Source organism: Engystomops pustulosus, chromosome 4 (genome assembly GCF_040894005.1).
Source record: "Engystomops pustulosus chromosome 4, aEngPut4.maternal, whole genome shotgun sequence".
Lineage (NCBI taxonomy): Eukaryota > Metazoa > Chordata > Amphibia > Anura > Leptodactylidae > Engystomops > Engystomops pustulosus.
Genome location: NC_092414.1, coordinates 25,853,272 through 25,872,396, shown reverse-complemented (window position 1 = coordinate 25,872,396; position 19,125 = coordinate 25,853,272). Strand labels below are relative to the sequence as shown.

The window sequence follows — 19,125 nt, the reverse complement described above, 5'->3', positions numbered from 1 at the left end:
GGATCTGATTTTGGCACAATCGCACCGGCTTTCATGCAACACAAATCGGGGGACGTGGCCGACGGACAATCCGACTGATTCTGACAAACCGCGGGATTTAACATTTAAATTTTGTCGCAAGCAATGCACTTACATGCACCGGGAAGAAGAAGGTGAACTCCAGCGGACCTGAGCGGGGAAGCGACAGATGCAAGATATCGGGCGCACGCTGTAAGTGAAACTGTTGTGTAACTGTTCATCCTCGTCGGACAACGTACCTCGGGATCGTGCAGGGACGGGTTAGTAAATCTGTCCCAGTGTCCTATTTGCAGGCAGCATGTTATAGAGCAGGAGGAGCTGAGCAGATTGTACATAGTGTCCTATCTGCAGGCAGCAGGTTATAGAGCGGGAGGAGCTGAGCAGATTTTACATAGTGTCCTATCTGCAAGAAACATGTTATAGAGCAGGAGGAGCTGAGCAGATTGCACATAGTGTCCTACCTGCAGGAGTTGAGCAGATTATACATAGTGTCCGATCTACAGGCAGTATGTTATAGAGCAGGAGGAACTGAGTAGAATGATTTATGGTTTGAATACAAAAGTTTTGATGACATTTAAAGAACATACATATGATTCCATGTTCATTCTTCAAAGCTAATATCTGACTTAATAGCTACACTTCTTCCTTACAGATGCCGCGCTGTGATGCCCTGAGTTACTTTTACCAAAGTCTAACGAGAACAAAAAAAATAAGCCCAGAAAGTCTACAGGGATCGGGCCTCTGCCGATGTCTGACATCCGTGGACCTGGTGGCACTGGGTGTAGGGAGCACCTTAGGCGCTGGTGTATATGTACTAGCAGGAGAAGTGGCTAAAGTGGATTCGGGTCCAAGTATCATCATATCCTTCTTGATTGCGGCTCTGGCCTCGGTGATGGCGGGATTGTGCTATGCTGAGTTTGGCGCCCGGGTGCCCCTGACTGGATCTGCCTACTTGTACAGCTACGTAACAGTCGGAGAGCTCTGGGCTTTCATCACAGGGTGGAACCTGATACTTTCCTATGTCATAGGCAAGTGCTAAAGTTTCTCCATCTGTAGTATGAAGTGCAAACACATTGTACTGATTAAAGCACTTGGGGGGAGATAGAAACTTAAGTTTTACCTGCAGTAGTTCTGTGTAGCGCTCTTCCTGCTGTCACTATGGATCCACTTACTACTCCCCTTCACCTCTCCAAAGTATTTAAAGGAAATCTACCATTTGCTTTTATGCAATATGAAGAAAACATACTTTGACAATGCTGTAGCGACACTGATGCAGAAACACATCTTGTTTAATCCCTGAACCTGAGCAGTTTTGCTGAAAAAGTTATTATGTTATGATAATGAGGCTCTGTCGCTCCTGTGGCTGCCCCAGCTCTTCTCCTCTTAACCTAATTATGCACTGTTTCGGCCTTGTCCTGTCCAGCATAAGCCGAGAATGTTTCATCACTGTGTTGTCCCTGACAGGCAGAAGTAATCAATCGCTGCACCATCCCCCAGCTGCTGTGTATGAGTCATCCAGCTCAGGTTGATTAGTCCTGTCTGGACAGTTCAGGAAGCTCCGTGTAATGTGTTAAAGTAGGAAGCCTGCATGCAACCCAGCTTTCCAAAGGTCCTGAATTTTATAATTGTTTTATTCAGCAAAACCACTTGGTTCAGGGATTAAACAAGATATGTTTCTGCATCAGTGTAGCTACAGATTTCTCAAGGCATGTTTGTTTACAATGCATAAAAATAAATGGTAGATTTCCTTTAATAGGGAACAAATTAGTCCCTAAACTCCTTAGCAGGTAGAACAAGACAGCTACCCCCAAATGGTACTGATGAAAATAACATATCATTCCTGAAAAAACAAGTCTGGCCCTAGGCCTTTGTTGACACAAAGGGGCAGATTTATCAAGCTGTCTGAAAATCTGAATATTTCTAGTTGCCCATGGCAACCAATCACAGCTCAGCTTTCATTTTACCAGTGTTCATGAATATTTTAAAGGGGAGCTGTGATTGGTTTCCATGGGCAACCAGAAATATTCTAACTTTCAGACAGCTTGATGAATCTACCCTAAAATATTCATGTTTTTGGTCTAGTTTTTATTGTGCTAAAAATATTAATTTTATAATATATTATACTAAATAAATAAATAAGCCCTATAATCGTACTGACCTTTAAAGTGAAGCTGTCATCAGTTTTGCTCACACACAGTAACAGTGCTGGAGATCTTTGTCACCATACTTTAGCATGGGTTGTTAGTAGCAGCAGAATATTTAAATATGGACATTTAATCCAGGATCGGAACTGGACTTACTGGTACACAAGTGTGTTGGATCTCTCAGTACAGGACCAACCGTATGCTCTGAATAAGAACTGTAGCAGCTTCTGTTTGGATACTACAGTAGTTTCTCTATGTAGTACTGTACAGTGAAGAGATTTCACATACCAGTGCACCAGAGTGCTCTAAGTCCAGCTGCAATCCGGAAATATAGATAAATTTTTCACAGTGGTAAGTGGCGACGGTGCATTTACCACAGATAATTTACATAATTTTACGTTTTCCCTTTTCTTCAACCTCTCAGTATTGTCTTGCAGGCACTTCTAGTGTGGCCCGGGCTTGGAGCGCTACATTTGATGAACTTGTTGGAAAGGAAATAGGAACATTTTTCAGCAGTACAATGCCAATGAATTTACCAGGGTTGGCAGAATACCCGGATATCTTCGCTGTGTGTCTTATTCTTATTATTTCAGGTATCTGAGGAATATTTTACTACTTAGTGTTTATTGATATTGATAGTTTCTGAATTTTTAGTGCTGCCACCTAAGTTCACTGCAAAGGGGCCCACTGAGGCTCTGTTGCCCAGGGGCCTATTGAAACCTGGAGCCCATCCTGTTATACTATAGCCCGTGTTACCTGATTTGTTGTTTTGTTTTATATGGAAATTTTTTTTTCTTATGTTCCAGGGCTTCTTTCCTTTGGTGTGAAGGAGTCAACCACAGTGAATAAAGTCTTCACCACTGTAAACATGATAGTCTTGGTGTTTGTCATAGTGAGTGGATGTGTGAAGGGTGACCTGAGGAACTGGGAGATCACAGAGGAGCAGCTCAATGAGGCCATTCAGAATAGGAGGTAATGGTGATCTTATATATGGGATCATATTGTAATTTGTCATACACGACACATAAGAGTATGCCAAGCCTGAAATCAGTAGATACCGGTAATCACATATGCTTAGTATATTACAAAGGTGAATATTCATATACTGTATATACTCAAGTATAAGCTTAGTTATTCAGCACAGAGGCGAATCCATGCACTCTGCCCGCGTGCACGCTGAACATTTCATTAGTGAAGGGAGGCTGCTCATTAGTGAGGGGAGGCTGCTGGGCATTTCCTTAGTGAGTGTAGGTTGCTGGGCATTGCATTAGTGAGGGGAGTCCCTGGGAATATCATTAGTGAGGGGAGTCTGCTGGGGATATCATTAGTGAGGGGAGTCTGCTGGGGATATCATTAGTGAGGGGAGTCTGCTGGGGATATCATTAGTGAGAAGAGTCTGTAAGGCAAGAGTGGGGGAGGCTGCTGGAGATTTCTTTAGTGGATAAAAAAAAACATATAGAGGATGGCTCCTCCACTAATACCTTCTAAGCGAATGGGGAAATGACCCCAAATGGGACAACAAAGTTGGACCGGTTTTAACAATGTGAGGAAATCACTCAATATCAATTGGTGCCGAATAAAGCTGCCTTAAGCCAAAACAACTGACATTGGGATTCAGTAAGAAAATGTAGTAGGATATGGGGTATCGTCGTCAAATACATTCCTGACTAAACTTTCAATTAAAACTGATTTATTCTAAAAGGTTAAAATGATCACATTTACAGTCCAGCTGACGCGTTTCAGGATGGACACATTAACAATTTTGAATAAATTAGTTTTTATTGGGAATTGAGTCAAGGATTTCTTTGACGATGATACCCCATCTTTCCCACCAATCTATAGCCATAACCTTATTTCTTTAGTAGTGGAGGCTGGTGGAGCATTGAATTACTGGGGAGGTTGCTGGGCATTACTTTAGTGAGGGGGGGCTCATTACGTAGGCTACTGGGCATTAGTGAGGGGAGGCTAATGGACATTACATTACTGGGGGAGGCTAATGGGCATTACATTAGTGAAGGGAGGCTGCTGGGCATTTCATTACTGGGGAGGCTGCTGGGCATTACATTACTGGGGGAGGCTAATGGGCATTACATTAGTGAAGGGAGGCTGCTGGGCATTACATTAGTGAGGGGAGACAGCTGGGCATTACGTTACTGGGGGAGGCTAATGTGCATTACATTAGTGAAGGGAGGCTGCTGGGCATTACATTAGTGAGGGGAGGCTGCTGTATATGATGTATATATTGTAAACTCTAGTATAGGTAAAAGATTAACCAGAAAGGCAATTTGTCATTAAGATGTATATAAAGAGTGCACTATATAAGGTATTACTCTGTATAACCTATGACATTATTGAGATACATTTTTTATCCATCATACCAACAGTAATCATTCTGCAGGTGGCAACATAACGGGCACATATGGAGTCGGTGGATTCATGCCATTCGGTTTTAGTGGCACCTTGGCTGGAGCAGCTACTTGTTTCTATGCCTTTGTTGGGTTCGACTGCATTGCCACCACAGGTAGGTGTTTACTATGTCATAAAATATATTAGACATTAATGTCTTCTTAGATGTAAAATTATATTGTGATCAATTTTATACCATATTTGAAGGGGTTACACCCACTTTGTGAGTTGCTAGAACATGGGTCTCCATAATAGAAGAGTGGTGGTCACATATAGGACATGGACATGAATAAGTTAATGAACCGGTCCAAAATGATAAAAGTAATACTTTATTTTCAGGAGAGGAGGTAAAAAACCCACAAAGAGCCATACCTCTTGGAATAGTGGTCTCTCTGTCCATTTGCTTCCTGACGTATTTTGGAGTCTCGGCTTCCCTCACCCTCATGATGCCATATTACCTCCTGGATTCCCAGAGTCCCCTGCCGGTTGCTTTTGAATACATTGGGTGGAATGTGGCCAAATACGTGGTTGCTGCTGGTTCCTTATGTGCCTTGACCACAAGGTGAGGTCAACTGTTTTGGGGTTTTTTGTAATTTTTGTTATTTTGTTATCTTAGACATTTCAAGCCATTATACACTGGCCGACATGAAACTGTATTGTGAAGTCACAGATTTCCGTACTGTACCCTTATTGGTATATTTGGTCTGGACATGGAGGCTCATGGGCTCCTTATGTGTAGTGATACTTACTAGAATACTTGCACACAGTGGGGCACAGTTACTAAGGGTCCGCGGAGCGCATTTTCGTCAGGTTTCCCGACTTTTTCTGTTTTGCGCCACATTTAACTGGGTTTTTTTGCGCAGTCGATCGGATTTTGGCACAATCCTGCCGACTTTCATGTGACACAAATTGGGGGGCGGGCCGTCGGACAACCTGACTGATTCGGACTAAGCGTGGGATTTAACATTTAAAATTGTGTCGCAAGCCATGCACTTACATGCACCGGGAAGAAGATGGTGAACTCCGGCGGACCTGAGCAGGGAAGCGACACATGCAGGAAATTGGACGAAAAATCTTAGTGAATCGCGGCAGATCCGAATCCTCGTCGGACAACGCACCTCGGGGAACGCAACGGGATGGGTAAGTAAATGTGCCCCAGTGTTGAAGTGAAGAGTGGAAACTATGGTCCCTCAGGGGTGATGATGCTAAAGTGACTAATGTCCAACTATAATGGAGACAATAGTGGAGGAGTCCAGGCATAGGCCTAAAAAATCTTAAATACTTTGTTGAGTTACATTAAAAAAAAATCTTAACAAGGATTTTCAGGGGTTAGCTGTTTTGGACTTTCTTTATGTATTTGTTTATGCAACCATAATGGACCTCTGCATGTCCATGTAGGATGTATTAACTAATTTGCCGTAATATTTGGAAATTTAAAAGATGGCCCCTAGTGTCAAAAGATTGCTCTGCCACCACCTAGTGGGTTTGTCTTCTGCTCGTGTCAGAGCCTGGTCCCACTGATCCTCTGGGTCAGTTCTAAACTTGGCCCCGTCTTAGGCTACATTCACACACATGTATGGGGGACGTATATACGGCCGACGAATATACGGCCGATATACGTCCCCCGTACACTCCTATGGGCTCACGGCCCTGTACGGGCGCGGTACGGTGCAGCACACTTGCGGCACCGTACCGCTCCATAGCCCGGGAAAAGATAGGACATGTCCTATCTTTCCCCGTATTACGGCGCCGCGGCCATACATCGCTATGGAGAGGGGCGGGAGTGAGCAGCGCTCATCCCCTGCTCCTCTCCGCAGCGCCGATGTACATCGTGTGAATGTAGCCTTATATTAGGCAGGTTTACAGAGTATTAAGATGGGTGTGAGGAACACAGTTTGATACATGCTCCCATATACTGCAGTGTAATAGGTGTGCATAGGTAAGTGTGCATGGGTGGACATGTTGGAAGGTCTAAAAGTTACTCCTACAGCAATCTTAAAGGAAATCTACCATCAAAATACATAATGATAAACCAGGGACACTTACTCATAAATCCAGGTGCTGTGACTGAGGTAATCTTCTTATATTTGTTATCCATGTCCTCCTTCCTTCTATAACATACCAAGTGAGTTGTGGATGAGTTTTTGACTGGGTCCTCATCACATGAACTTATTTCACAAAAAAGGCCTATATGGCCTCACAAAAGACCCATTGGTCAAGGGATAGGGAGATAGTAGATTTTTCCCATTAAAAGCGTAAATCTTTATTTCAATTAGTTAAAATTGTGTTTCTTGACACTACCAGAAAGTTTAAAAATCTACAGTCAGAAGGGGTTGATATTTCTCAGTGTCGTTCTAAGCTATAGCGGCAAAGGTCTTCTGTATTTTTTATATTTTATATTATTTTAGTAGAGGTGGCTACTCAGGGCTTGTAGCTCCTATATTTTTTCAACTACCCCAAGTGTGTTCATGGGATCTATGGATGGGTCACCTTGGATCGGTATAGCTCCAGAGAAGTGGAGTGGACTGTATAGTGCTCATACGTTTATTATTATACTGTGCTTGCAACTACTAGGTGTCCCACTCAGGCTCTCACTCTAGTTGTCCATAGTGTGTCAAAATTGTATTGTTGCAACTTTGTTGCTAAACACTAGTGTCCTTCATTGGTAATCTATTTGGTTAGGTCCCTCTATCATACCACTATTCCTCTTTTGGAGATATTTCATTGATATCCACTCATCCATACAGCCACTCTACATCCATTTGTAGTCTACTACATTCACATACACTCTTTGGTACTGCCGCTAATCTTCTAGCTCCAATTCAAACCCTCTGTTCTGCTAAATAAAACCTAACTAAACACTACAGCCCCCCCCGACATGTTTCGCCACATCCGTGGCGTCCTCAGGGGTGCCGGGGCTAAGTGTGCGATCTCTCAGTCCATCACTGCTATTTAAGACCTCTGTTTGTGACGTGGTGAGTGACGTCTTCCGCTAGAGAGTGCGTATCTGATTGGGTCCTCGTGGCCAATTGGTTTGCGTCCCTCTCAATCAAAGACCGCGCATGCGGGAATACTTGCATCTGGGAGGGTACCGAAACGGGTATGCTCATATTCGCGCATGCGCCCTAACTCGAAGTGTTAGCATCATACGCGCATGCGCGTGGACTTAGAGCGATTCCCATCGATTCGAGTGTGCAGGTGGCATTCCCACCATTCCTGCCCCACTCCAGGTATCAAACTCTAGTTTATATGCTCATATGTCACTCAACAGTCTATATGAATACTGTAGTAGGACTGTAATAGATACAAGATAGTGTCAATCTGTCGTTGTTGCAATTATTTAACATAATATGGTAAGTATTTTATTTTGACAATCATTCTAGAACCTCTATCCAATTGTTCAAGGTAAAAGATGCTACAGGAAGGCGGCGTAAGTAAAGCCTTCATTTAGTCCCTTTGGGCTAAGGCACCCAAGTCTCTCTATCCAACGCGCTTCAAGTTGTAATAGTTTTTTATCAGTGTTCCCCTTACGGGGTCCTGGTTTTATTTGGTCTATAGCCCAGAATCTTAGGTGCTCCATCTGACCTTCGTGGCACACTTTGACGTGTTTTGCCAACGAAGTTTCCTTATCAGTACGTATTGTACTCAGATGGGAAGATATCCGTCTCCTAAGCTCTTGAGTCGTTTTCCCGACATATATTTTAGGGCACGAGCATTGGGCAATGTAGATAACACAAGTGCTCCGACAGTTGTAAAATTTTTGAATGGAGCTACAATGGAAAATAACAAGAAAAGAAAGTCAGATGAATTTGGAGGAGCTTAAGGCTAGGAATGAGGAGGACAAATTAGTGATCAATCTCTCATCATATGAATTAGATGTAAATGAACTTAGACTCCTAAGAAAAGGACTGTCATTTACTCCCACCCCATTGTTCGACAGCTTCCTCTGGATAAAAGATGTTAATCTTTTTGCGAGAAAGCTGGCTTTACACAAACAACATCTAAAAGACGATGTAGCAATAGCTACCCTAAGAGATGAGAGAGCGGTACAAATACTAATAGATTTGGAACAAGAGAGTTCCGTTACCCCACAAGGGATAAATCCACCACTCACTTGTCTCAAACCAAAATCAAAATCCACACCTCCCTTTTCACAATATCCAAATATTAACACTTTTGTTCAAATGGTTACACAAGAAATCAAAAAAATTAAACCAAAAATGGTAAGAGTAGCATCCAACTTAGATTGCCAGGAGAAAAAGGCACTTGAAAAACTCAAACAAAATAGGAGCCTAGTTCTGAAACCGTCAGACAAAGGCGGCAATATCGTCCTCTTAATCAACGAGCAATATATAGCGATGGTAAAGCGCCTATTGGACGATAGAGAGACATATATAAAACTACCCGGCGACCCTACGGAGTCCTTTCTGAGGGAGCTTAAAGAAGTTCTAGACAAAGCTCTAGAAAACAACCTTATATCAAAAGACGAATACAAATACATGCTAAACAAAAAACCTATGATATCTACATTTTATGCCCTCCCCAAGGTACATAAGAAAAGCACTCCTATCCCAGGAAGACCTATAGTGTCAGGAACAGAGAACCTGACACAGGGGATCAGTGAATACGTTGATTTGGTTTTGAGACCATTTGTTATTTCGTTACCCTCATACATCAGGGACACCAAAGATCTTATAACGAAGCTACAAGACATCACAGTCCCCCCTGGCACCCATCTAGCCAGCCTAGATGTCGAGGGCCTCTACTCTAACATCAGACACGAGTTGGGACTTCTTGCGGTAAAAAGCTTCTTAGACACCAAGGGAACACAATTCAGGGATCACAATTCTTTCATTCTTATTTTGCTTGATTTTCTTTTGAAACACAATTATTTTTTGTTTGGCGGTGCCTTTTACCAACAGGTGAAGGGCACCGCCATGGGTACTATTTGTGCACCCACTTTTGCTAATCTTTTTTTAGGGTGGTGGGAAGCAACACAAGTCTTCAGTGATAATTTGACTCAATTCACAGACCACATTCTTTTCTGGGGCAGATATATTGATGATGTCCTCATCCTCTGGCATGGGGGTGAGGACATCTTCGATGCGTTTGTTAAGACCCTTAATCACAATATAATTGGTATGAAATTTACTCCAGAAATTCACCCGGTCACAATTAATTTCCTGGACCTCACACTACACATTGACACTAAAGGGATGGTAGGGTCCACTGTTTTCCGGAAAACCACTTCCACAAATAGCCTACTCCAATGGGAGAGCTGGCACCCAAAAACACTAAGACAAGGTATCCCAATTGGGCAATACTTAAGAGCGAGGAGGAACTGTTCGGACGAAAACGCCTTTGAAAAAGAATGTAAGACCTTACAAAAACGATTTAAGGATAGAGGCTATCCAAAAAGGGTTCTGAAACGGGCATACAAACGAGCTAAGATGACCGACAGAGAAACCCTTATCAACAGAGGGATCAACAATGATGAAAAACAAGATAAAAAATTGTAAGCTGCATTGGCACCTATGATGCGTATGCTGAGGATATCAAGACAATTCTCAATAAATTTTGGCCGTTACTTCAGACAGATGGTGAGTTAGCTGAAGTTATAGGAAATAAACCATCCATTACTTTCAGACGTGGTAGAAACATACGAGAGAGACTGGTACATAGCCACTTTCAAGTAAAACCCTTAGAAAAAAAGACCTGGCTATCTACCCCAGTCTTGGGTTCATACCCATGTGGGGATTGCAGTTTTTGTAGATACATGGTACGAACGAAAAAGTTTGAAGCTAATGGAAGAATGTTTTCCATTCAAAAATTTTACAACTGTCGGAGCACTTGTGTTATCTACATTGCCCAATGCTCGTGCCCTAAAATATATGTCGGGAAAACGACTCAAGAGCTTAGGAGACGGATATCTTCCCATCTGAGTACAATACGTACTGATAAGGAAACTTCGTTGGCAAAACACGTCAAAGTGTGCCACGAAGGTCAGATGGAGCACCTAAGATTCTGGGCTATAGACCAAATAAAACCAGGACCCCGTAAGGGGAACACTGATAAAAAACTATTACAACTTGAAGCGCGTTGGATAGAGAGACTTGGGTGCCTTAGCCCAAAGGGACTAAATGAAGGCTTTACTTACGCCGCCTTCCTGTAGCATCTTTTACCTTGAACAATTGGATAGAGGTTCTAGAATGATTGTCAAAATAAAATACTTACCATATTATGTTAAATAATTGCAACAACGACAGATTGACACTATCTTGTATCTATTACAGTCCTACTACAGTATTCATATAGACTGTTGAGTGACATATGAGCATATAAACTAGAGTTTGATACCTGGAGTGGGGCAGGAATGGTGGGAATGCCACCTGCACACTCGAATCGATGGGAATCGCTCTAAGTCCACGCGCATGCGCGTATGATGCTAACACTTCGAGTTAGGGCGCATGCGCGAATATGAGCATACCCGTTTCGGTACCCTCCCAGATGCAAGTATTCCCGCATGCGCGGTCTTTGATTGAGAGGGACGCAAACCAATTGGCCACGAGGACCCAATCAGATACGCACTCTCTAGCGGAAGACGTCACTCACCACGTCACAAACAGAGGTCTTAAATAGCAGTGATGGACTGAGAGATCGCACACTTAGCCCCGGCACCCCTGAGGACGCCACGGATGTGGCGAAACATGTCGGGGGGGCTGTAGTGTTTAGTTAGGTTTTATTTAGCAGAACAGAGGGTTTGAATTGGAGCTAGAAGATTAGCGGCAGTACCAAAGAGTGTATGTGAATGTAGTAGACTACAAATGGATGTAGAGTGGCTGTATGGATGAGTGGATATCAATGAAATATCTCCAAAAGAGGAATAGTGGTATGATAGAGGGACCTAACCAAATAGATTACCAATGAAGGACACTAGTGTTTAGCAACAAAGTTGCAACAATACAATTTTGACACACTATGGACAACTAGAGTGAGAGCCTGAGTGGGACACCTAGTAGTTGCAAGCACAGTATAATAATAAACGTATGAGCACTATACAGTCCACTCCACTTCTCTGGAGCTATACCGATCCAAGGTGACCCATCCATAGATCCCATGAACACACTTAGGGTAGTTGAAAAAATATAGGAGCTACAAGCCCTGAGTAGCCACCTCTACTAAAATAATATAAAATATAAAAAATACAGAAGACCTTTGCCGCTATAGCTTAGAACGACACTGAGAAATATCAACCCCTTCTGACTGTAGATTTTTAAACTTTCTGGTAGTGTCAAGAAACACAATTTTAACTAATTGAAATAAAGATTTACGCTTTTAATGGGAAAAATCTACTATCTCCCTATCCCTTGACCAATGGGTCTTTTGTGAGGCCATATAGGCCTTTTTTGTGAAATAAACTCCTTCCTTCTAAACGCAACTTAAAAAATTAATCTAAAGAGCCTGATTGGCTAGCCCCTCTGTGACCTGGCTTTACGGACTGTTACACTGTCTCCCCCTCCCCCTTGCTTCTGTAATGGCCCACCAGACGGGTTTACGTTACAAACTGTGTGTCTTCAATATCCTCCAGATGTAGGTGAAGTATGGCCAGCTAGCTGATCCTGTAATCTGTGTAGTCCCATAGGAAGTTGCCTTTTAGAACATGTCCTCAGCATGATGTTAACAAACTGACCTATTAGAGAATGTTTATTAATTGTTAATTCTGTATTGTAAGAAGGTCCCTGGTTGGATAATGGAATTTGCTAGCTTCTCAATCAAAGTTTATAAAATCCCTTGTGGCTGGAAAGTTCCAGAGAGGGTGAGAGAGTTCTTTCTAAGAAGGAGTGATGAGCAGATACACAACCTGCAGATATCAGGCCTTGTGCAGGACTCTACCTTACAGAGCCTGCATAGAACAACAGCTAGAAGCACATTCTAACCTCTCCAGCCTGAAGTTACCTAAACCAGACACCATTGCCATACACAATCCAACCAGTGTCCTGGGACCTGGACCAGTTAGACCAGTGGTGGCGAACCTATGGCACGGGTGCCAGAGGTGGCACTCAAAGCCCTCTCTATGGGCACCTGCACCATCACCCCAGTGCAGAGTTCACCATAAGGGACTCAAGGCCTCCTGCAGTCCCAGGCAGCCCAGGACCCTAGAAGGAAGCTACAATGATAATCCAAACTTCTTCTCCTTCTTTCTACTGTATTGGTTTCCTCAGGTGCCTACAATTTAAACCTGTGACAGAGCAGGGAGTAATAAGTTACTGCTTAAATTGTTGAATCGGCACTTTGCAAAAAATATGTGGGTTTTGGTTGTAGTTTGGGCACTCGGCGTCTAAAAGGTTTGCCATCCCTGAGGTAGACTATTACCCTGGCCTATTGCCTCTGTCAAGTTGGTGTTTTGGAATAAAGGAACTGTGAACTGATGTTTCACATACCCTTTCTAAGTGTGATCCCTGGAGGCCGCATAACATCAAGGGTCTCCCTTCTACCATCTACCTAGAGATCCTCTCACAGACATACATCGGAGTGCCCCATGGAAAAGTGTTTCCATCCTCCTCTCCCTCTTTTGCATTCCACCTGTCGGACAACTGCCTGGCGTGGACGAGGCCTGTTCCACCTGTACCTGTACTAGGCCGCCCTCTAGCCAGCCATTCCAGTACCAGGGGAATCCAGCTAGCCCAAGCCAACAGGCCAGGCCCCGGTGTGGAGATGTTGTACTTCCTCAGCAGCAAAAAGATCCATAGAAGGAAGGGTTGGAGCGGCACACAACATAACAGGTCCAATGTTCTTCATTAGTAACCTTACATGAACAAGTTAGTACATCACAGAGGGAAGGGAGGACTCACAGGACATCACAAAATCAGCAACGGCCATTAAGCGTTACAATGCTTCTTCCGGCTTATATGCTGCCTGATCTATGAGTGTGTACCTGGTTTATCATGATGGATTTTCATAGTAGATTTATTTTATATAACAGCCCTGCACATTCACGTTTTCTACTTTGCCAATGATATCTTTGCGACAGTCTTCTAGGGTCTATTTTCCCGATGCCGCGCATACTCTTTGCCATGGCTAGAGATGGATTACTATTTGAACCCCTGTCCCGGGTGAGCAGTCGGCAGAGTCCTGTTATCGCCACCATGACATCTGGAGCAGTGGCAGGTATGACTTCCTCTTCTAGAGCATTTAAAAATTTGAATATATTCATTACAATTTGTAAAGTGTTGTGTCGGATAATAAGGAATTAAAATTATGGGTTGTATGAGATCAGGGGGTCTGACATAGTAAAAGACCATCTATAAAAACACATTAAGAAAGTTTAAATTAACATGTTTTTTTCATGGAAGTCTGGGAACGCCACTGGGAGCCAGGATTGGGTTGGCAAAAGAAAAAACAAAATGTAGGGGCCCACTGGATTTAATTGTGTAAGGGGAAGCATAGTGTCACAGTTCCTCATGAATTTTCTCACTTTCAAGATTCCATTAGGATTTTTCTTTACAGCTGCTTAAATTTACCTCAGGTTGAAGTATTTGTATTTTATGAGGTAATTTCTGGTATTCATTTTTCCCGCACTTTTTTTTATCCTTAAGCTTTATCCTGTTCCTGCCTAGTGGTAGTAAAAGGTAAGCTGTGATTTGTCACGAGCTGGACCAATAGAATAGCTGTTTCCATGCTAATGTTTGTAGGCTCTATTTTGATTGGTTATTTAGCCTGGCTACTCACCTATAAAAGCAGCAATTGTCTGAGATCAAACTGCAGCTAAGAAAACCCCCGCCTGGTTCTCCTTTGTAAGAGATCTTTAATATCGCAATATTTTATTAGTGGTGGTTTTCTCTTCGAGCTGTACCATTTTTACAATATTTATTAATATGTCTTTAAACGCTATTATTAATTTATTAAATCTATTTAATGTATGAATATATTGGGGCTTATTTACTAAGGGTCCGCCGATCGCATTTCCCCAACATTTTCGGGATTTGCGCCACTGTGACAGGTATTTAGCAGGGGATTGTGTCACACGTGATCGGATTTTGACACAGCGGCGCTGGCTTTCATGCAACAGAAATCGAGGGGGGGCCGTCTGACGATCCGACTGATTCGGACTGAGCGCGGGATTTAACATTCAATTTGTGTCGCAAGACAATGCACTTACATGCACCAGGAAGAAGAAGGTGAACCCCTGCGGACCTGAGCGGGGAAGCGACACATGCAGGATATCGGGTGCACGATCTTAGTGAATCGCGGCAGATGTACATTTCGGTCGGACAATGCACTTTCAGGGTTGCGCAGGACGGGTAAGCAAATGTGCCCCATTATCGAATTATTTATTAAGAAATTGGGTTACTCAATAATAAAGCAGTCGGACTGTCTTGTGTTTTTATTCTTGGTTTGCATGCTATTCTTGAATGAATTGGACTCGTGACACCATGTACTTACACTACTCCGTCTCCTGCTTACGGCGTTGCTAGGGTTTTCCTGTTTTCAGTACGGACTACTTGGTTGGAAGTGGCGGGAAACATAGAACCCGTTTTGGCCAATCAGTGGTCACTTTCTCCTGTGAGGCCACTGATTGGCTAAATTGGGTCGTACGACCTCCACCACTGCCTTTAGTGCCAAAACCTGAAGACCACAGCAATGCAGAGCCCTAGCGGGTTCAGTAAACATCCTTTTTTTTCACACCTGCCCCAGTCCCCAGTGGGTTTTCCAGAATTCCTGAAACACCCTTAAAATAATGGATATTAGTTAATAACATTACTAAAGAAAACAATAATTTTTAACATCACAAGTTCTGGTCTACAGCTGTCATGGCGTTCCTGTTTGATCTGAAGGCCTTGGTGGATATGATGTCTATTGGCACCCTGCTCGCTTACACTTTGGTGTCGTCTTGTGTCCTTTTACTGAGGTAAAGTAATAAACGATTAAGTTTTTATATTACTAGAATTGACAGCACTTTATTAAAATATGATTTTATAACTCCAGGTATCAATTACACACTGAATTCAGCCCAACGATCAATGGAAACTTCCAGGAACTTAATGGTAACGGGCCTTTAACCATAACACCAGCGCGTTCCTCCATACTGGTGACACGGAGCGTGATAGCAATAGGTAAGTGCCCAAAAAGAATAATGCGGGAATATCGGCACCATATAATTTGTAGGTTTATTTTTGAAACTTTTGTGGAAATTACATTAGTAGAAGTCACCTGATGGGGAAGCAAATATCGGAATAACGTTTATCAAGTATCTTCTTCTTCCAGCCATTCTAATCTGTATCACCAGTGTGATGTCTACAGTAGGAACGGAGTATCTGCTGTCCGGTACAGTGTGGTATATAATTCTGCTTGCTTTGGCTCTGCTTGGAATAGCAGCACTTACCATCTTCATCTGGAGGCAACCACAGAATCCGAGCAAAGCCTCCTTCATGGTAAGTGGTAGACACACCATATTTTGGCCACACATAAGTTGGAGTAAAATCTCCAGGTTTTTCTGCTTTCTGGGACAAGAGAATAAAAATAGAGCAAGAATCATTTATATAACCACTAGTATAACCAGTATTCTATGGGTCAGAACATAGGTTCTATAGAGGAACAGATTCTGGAATATCCCACAGAATATCTAGTCACGTTCTATTCATTGCAATCATTGGACATATAATATTTATGGTTTCTAATTGAATATTTGTACCGTAATTATCCATAAAAAAAAAAAATCGCCAGTGGCAAACGATTGATTCCAAAAAATAGTCCAAAAGAAGGTTCCTATTCCTGGATTTTTGAGGTCCATTTTATGTCAAGATAAGTGGATTGGTTTATACTCTGGGGCAGTCTTAATTTTATGAGTTAGTGGATGCAGGGGTAGGGGCCGAACAGGGAGTGTTTGTGCTCTGCAGCTATTGGCTAAAGCTGTATCAGAGGGTGACATCAAAAAAGAGGGTGCCATTTTGGAAACTTCTGAAGAATGCAACAACAAGCCACCACTGATTGGCAGGTTGTTCAGGTTGGTGGTGTTATGGACCAAAAACACACAGATTGGAAACACATTTGAAAGAATAAAGCCTTGTAGTGTTACAAAAAAAAAATCATAGGCAATAACAGAAGACACAACGGGAAGACTAGGTTGTCTAGATGCTTAGGACACCATAGAATTCGAGTAGATGCTCCACCATCAATATATGGCAAACAGATGCACTCAAAGCACAAGACACATGATACAGAGTGAATTATATTAGAGCAAACAATCAAAATTCAATGAAGCAAAATAAAGCGCCACAGAAACAGACAAACCATTCACTACCACAGACATCCAGATCCCCACCCCCTAAATCCAGCACCACAAGAGGGCTAACACAAAGGTAGTGTCTCACACCATCTGGTCCATATCAAATCAAACGTTTGGGGACAATGCCGATTGGGGAACAACATTCGGTAGTGAGGTAGTCACTCGTGTTTTTTTTTTTTATTTTCTGTAGGTTCCCTGTCTGCCATTTCTACCAGTACTTAGCATCCTTGTAAATATATACTTGATGGTCCAACTAAGTCCCGACACTTGGCTGCGATACGCCGTCTGGATGGTACTTGGTAAGTTGAAAGAGAAGTCGTAACTTGTAAAGAGAACATTTTATAACATTTTATACATCTCTTATATTCATCAAAATACATTTTAGAAAATGAACATTAAAGATTAGTTTTATTTTTCTTTTAACAACCTATTGTTTTCCACTAATTACTATACAAAGTCATTTTGCAGGTTTTGCAATATATTTCGGCTATGGAATCCACCACAGTGTTGAGAGGTTGAACTTGCCAACTATGATCTCATGAAGGACGGGGCTAACACAGCAGATATGGGATCAACGGTTTGGATATTCTGCTAGTATCCTTACCGCACCCAACGGGAACCTTTTTTTTTAATAAATATATTAATAAGTTCAAAAAATGTTTCCTCAATCACTCACTTTCAGGACTAATGGCAGTTAGGCAAATAATTCCTAGATTGTGGAAATTTTACTTTGTGCTTACCAGGGCGATGTGGGTGGCAGAAATGGCCTATATAGTGCAAATGGAGGAACTGTTGGTATTGGATGATTTCTGATTGGATGCGGCACATCTTAGGTGGTTCCTGTGGACGTCCTTTAGAGACTCCTCAAGATTTTGTCTCATGGGTCTCTCTGGGCATTAACAAATGAATCATGGGTGGGCCATTGCATCCCCCAACATCTCAATGTGTTTTGTCTGAGTCTGTTTTGTTTCGTGGATGTTGTACTAGTCGTTTGTCTGCTTTCCTTTTTCATTATGGGTTATTATGTTTTCCCCATTGGACGGTTTCTGGAAGTCGGGTCTTTAGCCCAGGCTTCAAATCATTTAGGATCTGCAAGATCGTTGTTATGCGCAGTGTTAACAGTACCCCGGAGATACTACATTATGACAAGATATTTACCATTATGAGCCATTGGGTTTTCATATATGAGGAAGAGGGGAGTGTAAGTGGTTGATACACTGCTCAGACGGAGGAACTCTGGTTACCACATTTGAAGAAAGGAAAAGGGAGAACATTTCCCCACAGGAGGGGTTGGTTGTCTTGTAATTATGAAACCTTGAGGAGGGGACCTTCCCACTATACAATAACTAGTCTACATTAAAGAAATGACCCAATGTGTTATGCTGGATGACACTGGGTGAAGAAATGAAAGTCTTCCTTCTACCCTGTAGTCATTGCTGTTTAGAAGTGGAGAGTCGATTTGCAGGATTAAAGGGGAATGGTCTACCTTTTCCTCCCTTGGGGTAATTCTAACAGCCCTTCTTTCCTTTACCCTGAAAGTTCTTATCCCTGGGGTTTCAAAAGGACTACGATTTCCGAGAACCCCTAAGATTTCGTCCAGATCCTTGCGGAATAAAAATTCAAGCAAATGGAATGCTACATAATTTATCCTTAGAAAAAAATCCCATCTCCACTAAAGCAGCCATAGGGCTCTTGCAACGTTGAGCATTCCTTCCTGCACCACCATTCTCAGACTTTCTGCTGAAGTGTCCACCTGAAACCTTGTGACTGATTTTAGAACCGTTTAATGCTAGTATGTCTCCTCTGGGAGGTGCCCTCCTTAATGTGAGCTTTGAGCTGGCCCAGATCCTTCTTGAGTCTCCCTCGCCATTGGGGCCTAGTTGTGCTGAGTCTTTGAAACATGGTATCTCTTACTAACCTAGCTACCAGAATGTCTACCTTAGGGACCTAGTCACATTTGGCTTCATAGCATCAAAAGAGGCAATTTTTAAAAATTCTGGATTCTATAGTCACCTTTCTGGTTGCCTCCATTCAACAAACTCCATTTCCTTTAAATTCTTATTAGGAAACATGTTGTAATCTTTGCCCCCCAAACAGTTCATCCTGGATGGTCTTAAGCTCTACCACATTCAGTATCAAATGTATCAGATATCTAGATCCTCTGCTGAAAGCTAATTTGCAGATAAAAAGTTCCACTCATTCCTCCCAATGTGCTAGGAGTAAGATAATCCTACACAGCCAGGTACAGCCCTGAATAAGAACCTGACTCAG

General features: G+C 42.5%; 1 protein-coding gene across 1 annotated transcript in view; it reads left to right on the top strand.

Annotated features, from left to right (window-relative positions):
- Positions 1-17,483, top strand: part of LOC140126294 (cationic amino acid transporter 2-like) — a 29,452-nt gene extending 11,969 nt beyond the window's left edge. The window contains exons 2-12 of the mRNA XM_072145559.1: positions 671-1,046; positions 2,600-2,755; positions 2,969-3,134; positions 4,547-4,683; positions 4,908-5,130; positions 13,600-13,736; positions 15,375-15,477; positions 15,555-15,682; positions 15,834-16,000; positions 17,045-17,153; positions 17,323-17,483. Of these exons, the coding sequence (XP_072001660.1) occupies positions 671-1,046; positions 2,600-2,755; positions 2,969-3,134; positions 4,547-4,683; positions 4,908-5,130; positions 13,600-13,736; positions 15,375-15,477; positions 15,555-15,682; positions 15,834-16,000; positions 17,045-17,153; positions 17,323-17,396 (1,776 nt within the window). The 3' untranslated portion in view covers positions 17,397-17,483. The remainder of the gene's footprint in view (positions 1-670; positions 1,047-2,599; positions 2,756-2,968; positions 3,135-4,546; positions 4,684-4,907; positions 5,131-13,599; positions 13,737-15,374; positions 15,478-15,554; positions 15,683-15,833; positions 16,001-17,044; positions 17,154-17,322) is intronic.
- Positions 17,484-19,125: the final 1,642 nt, after the last annotated feature.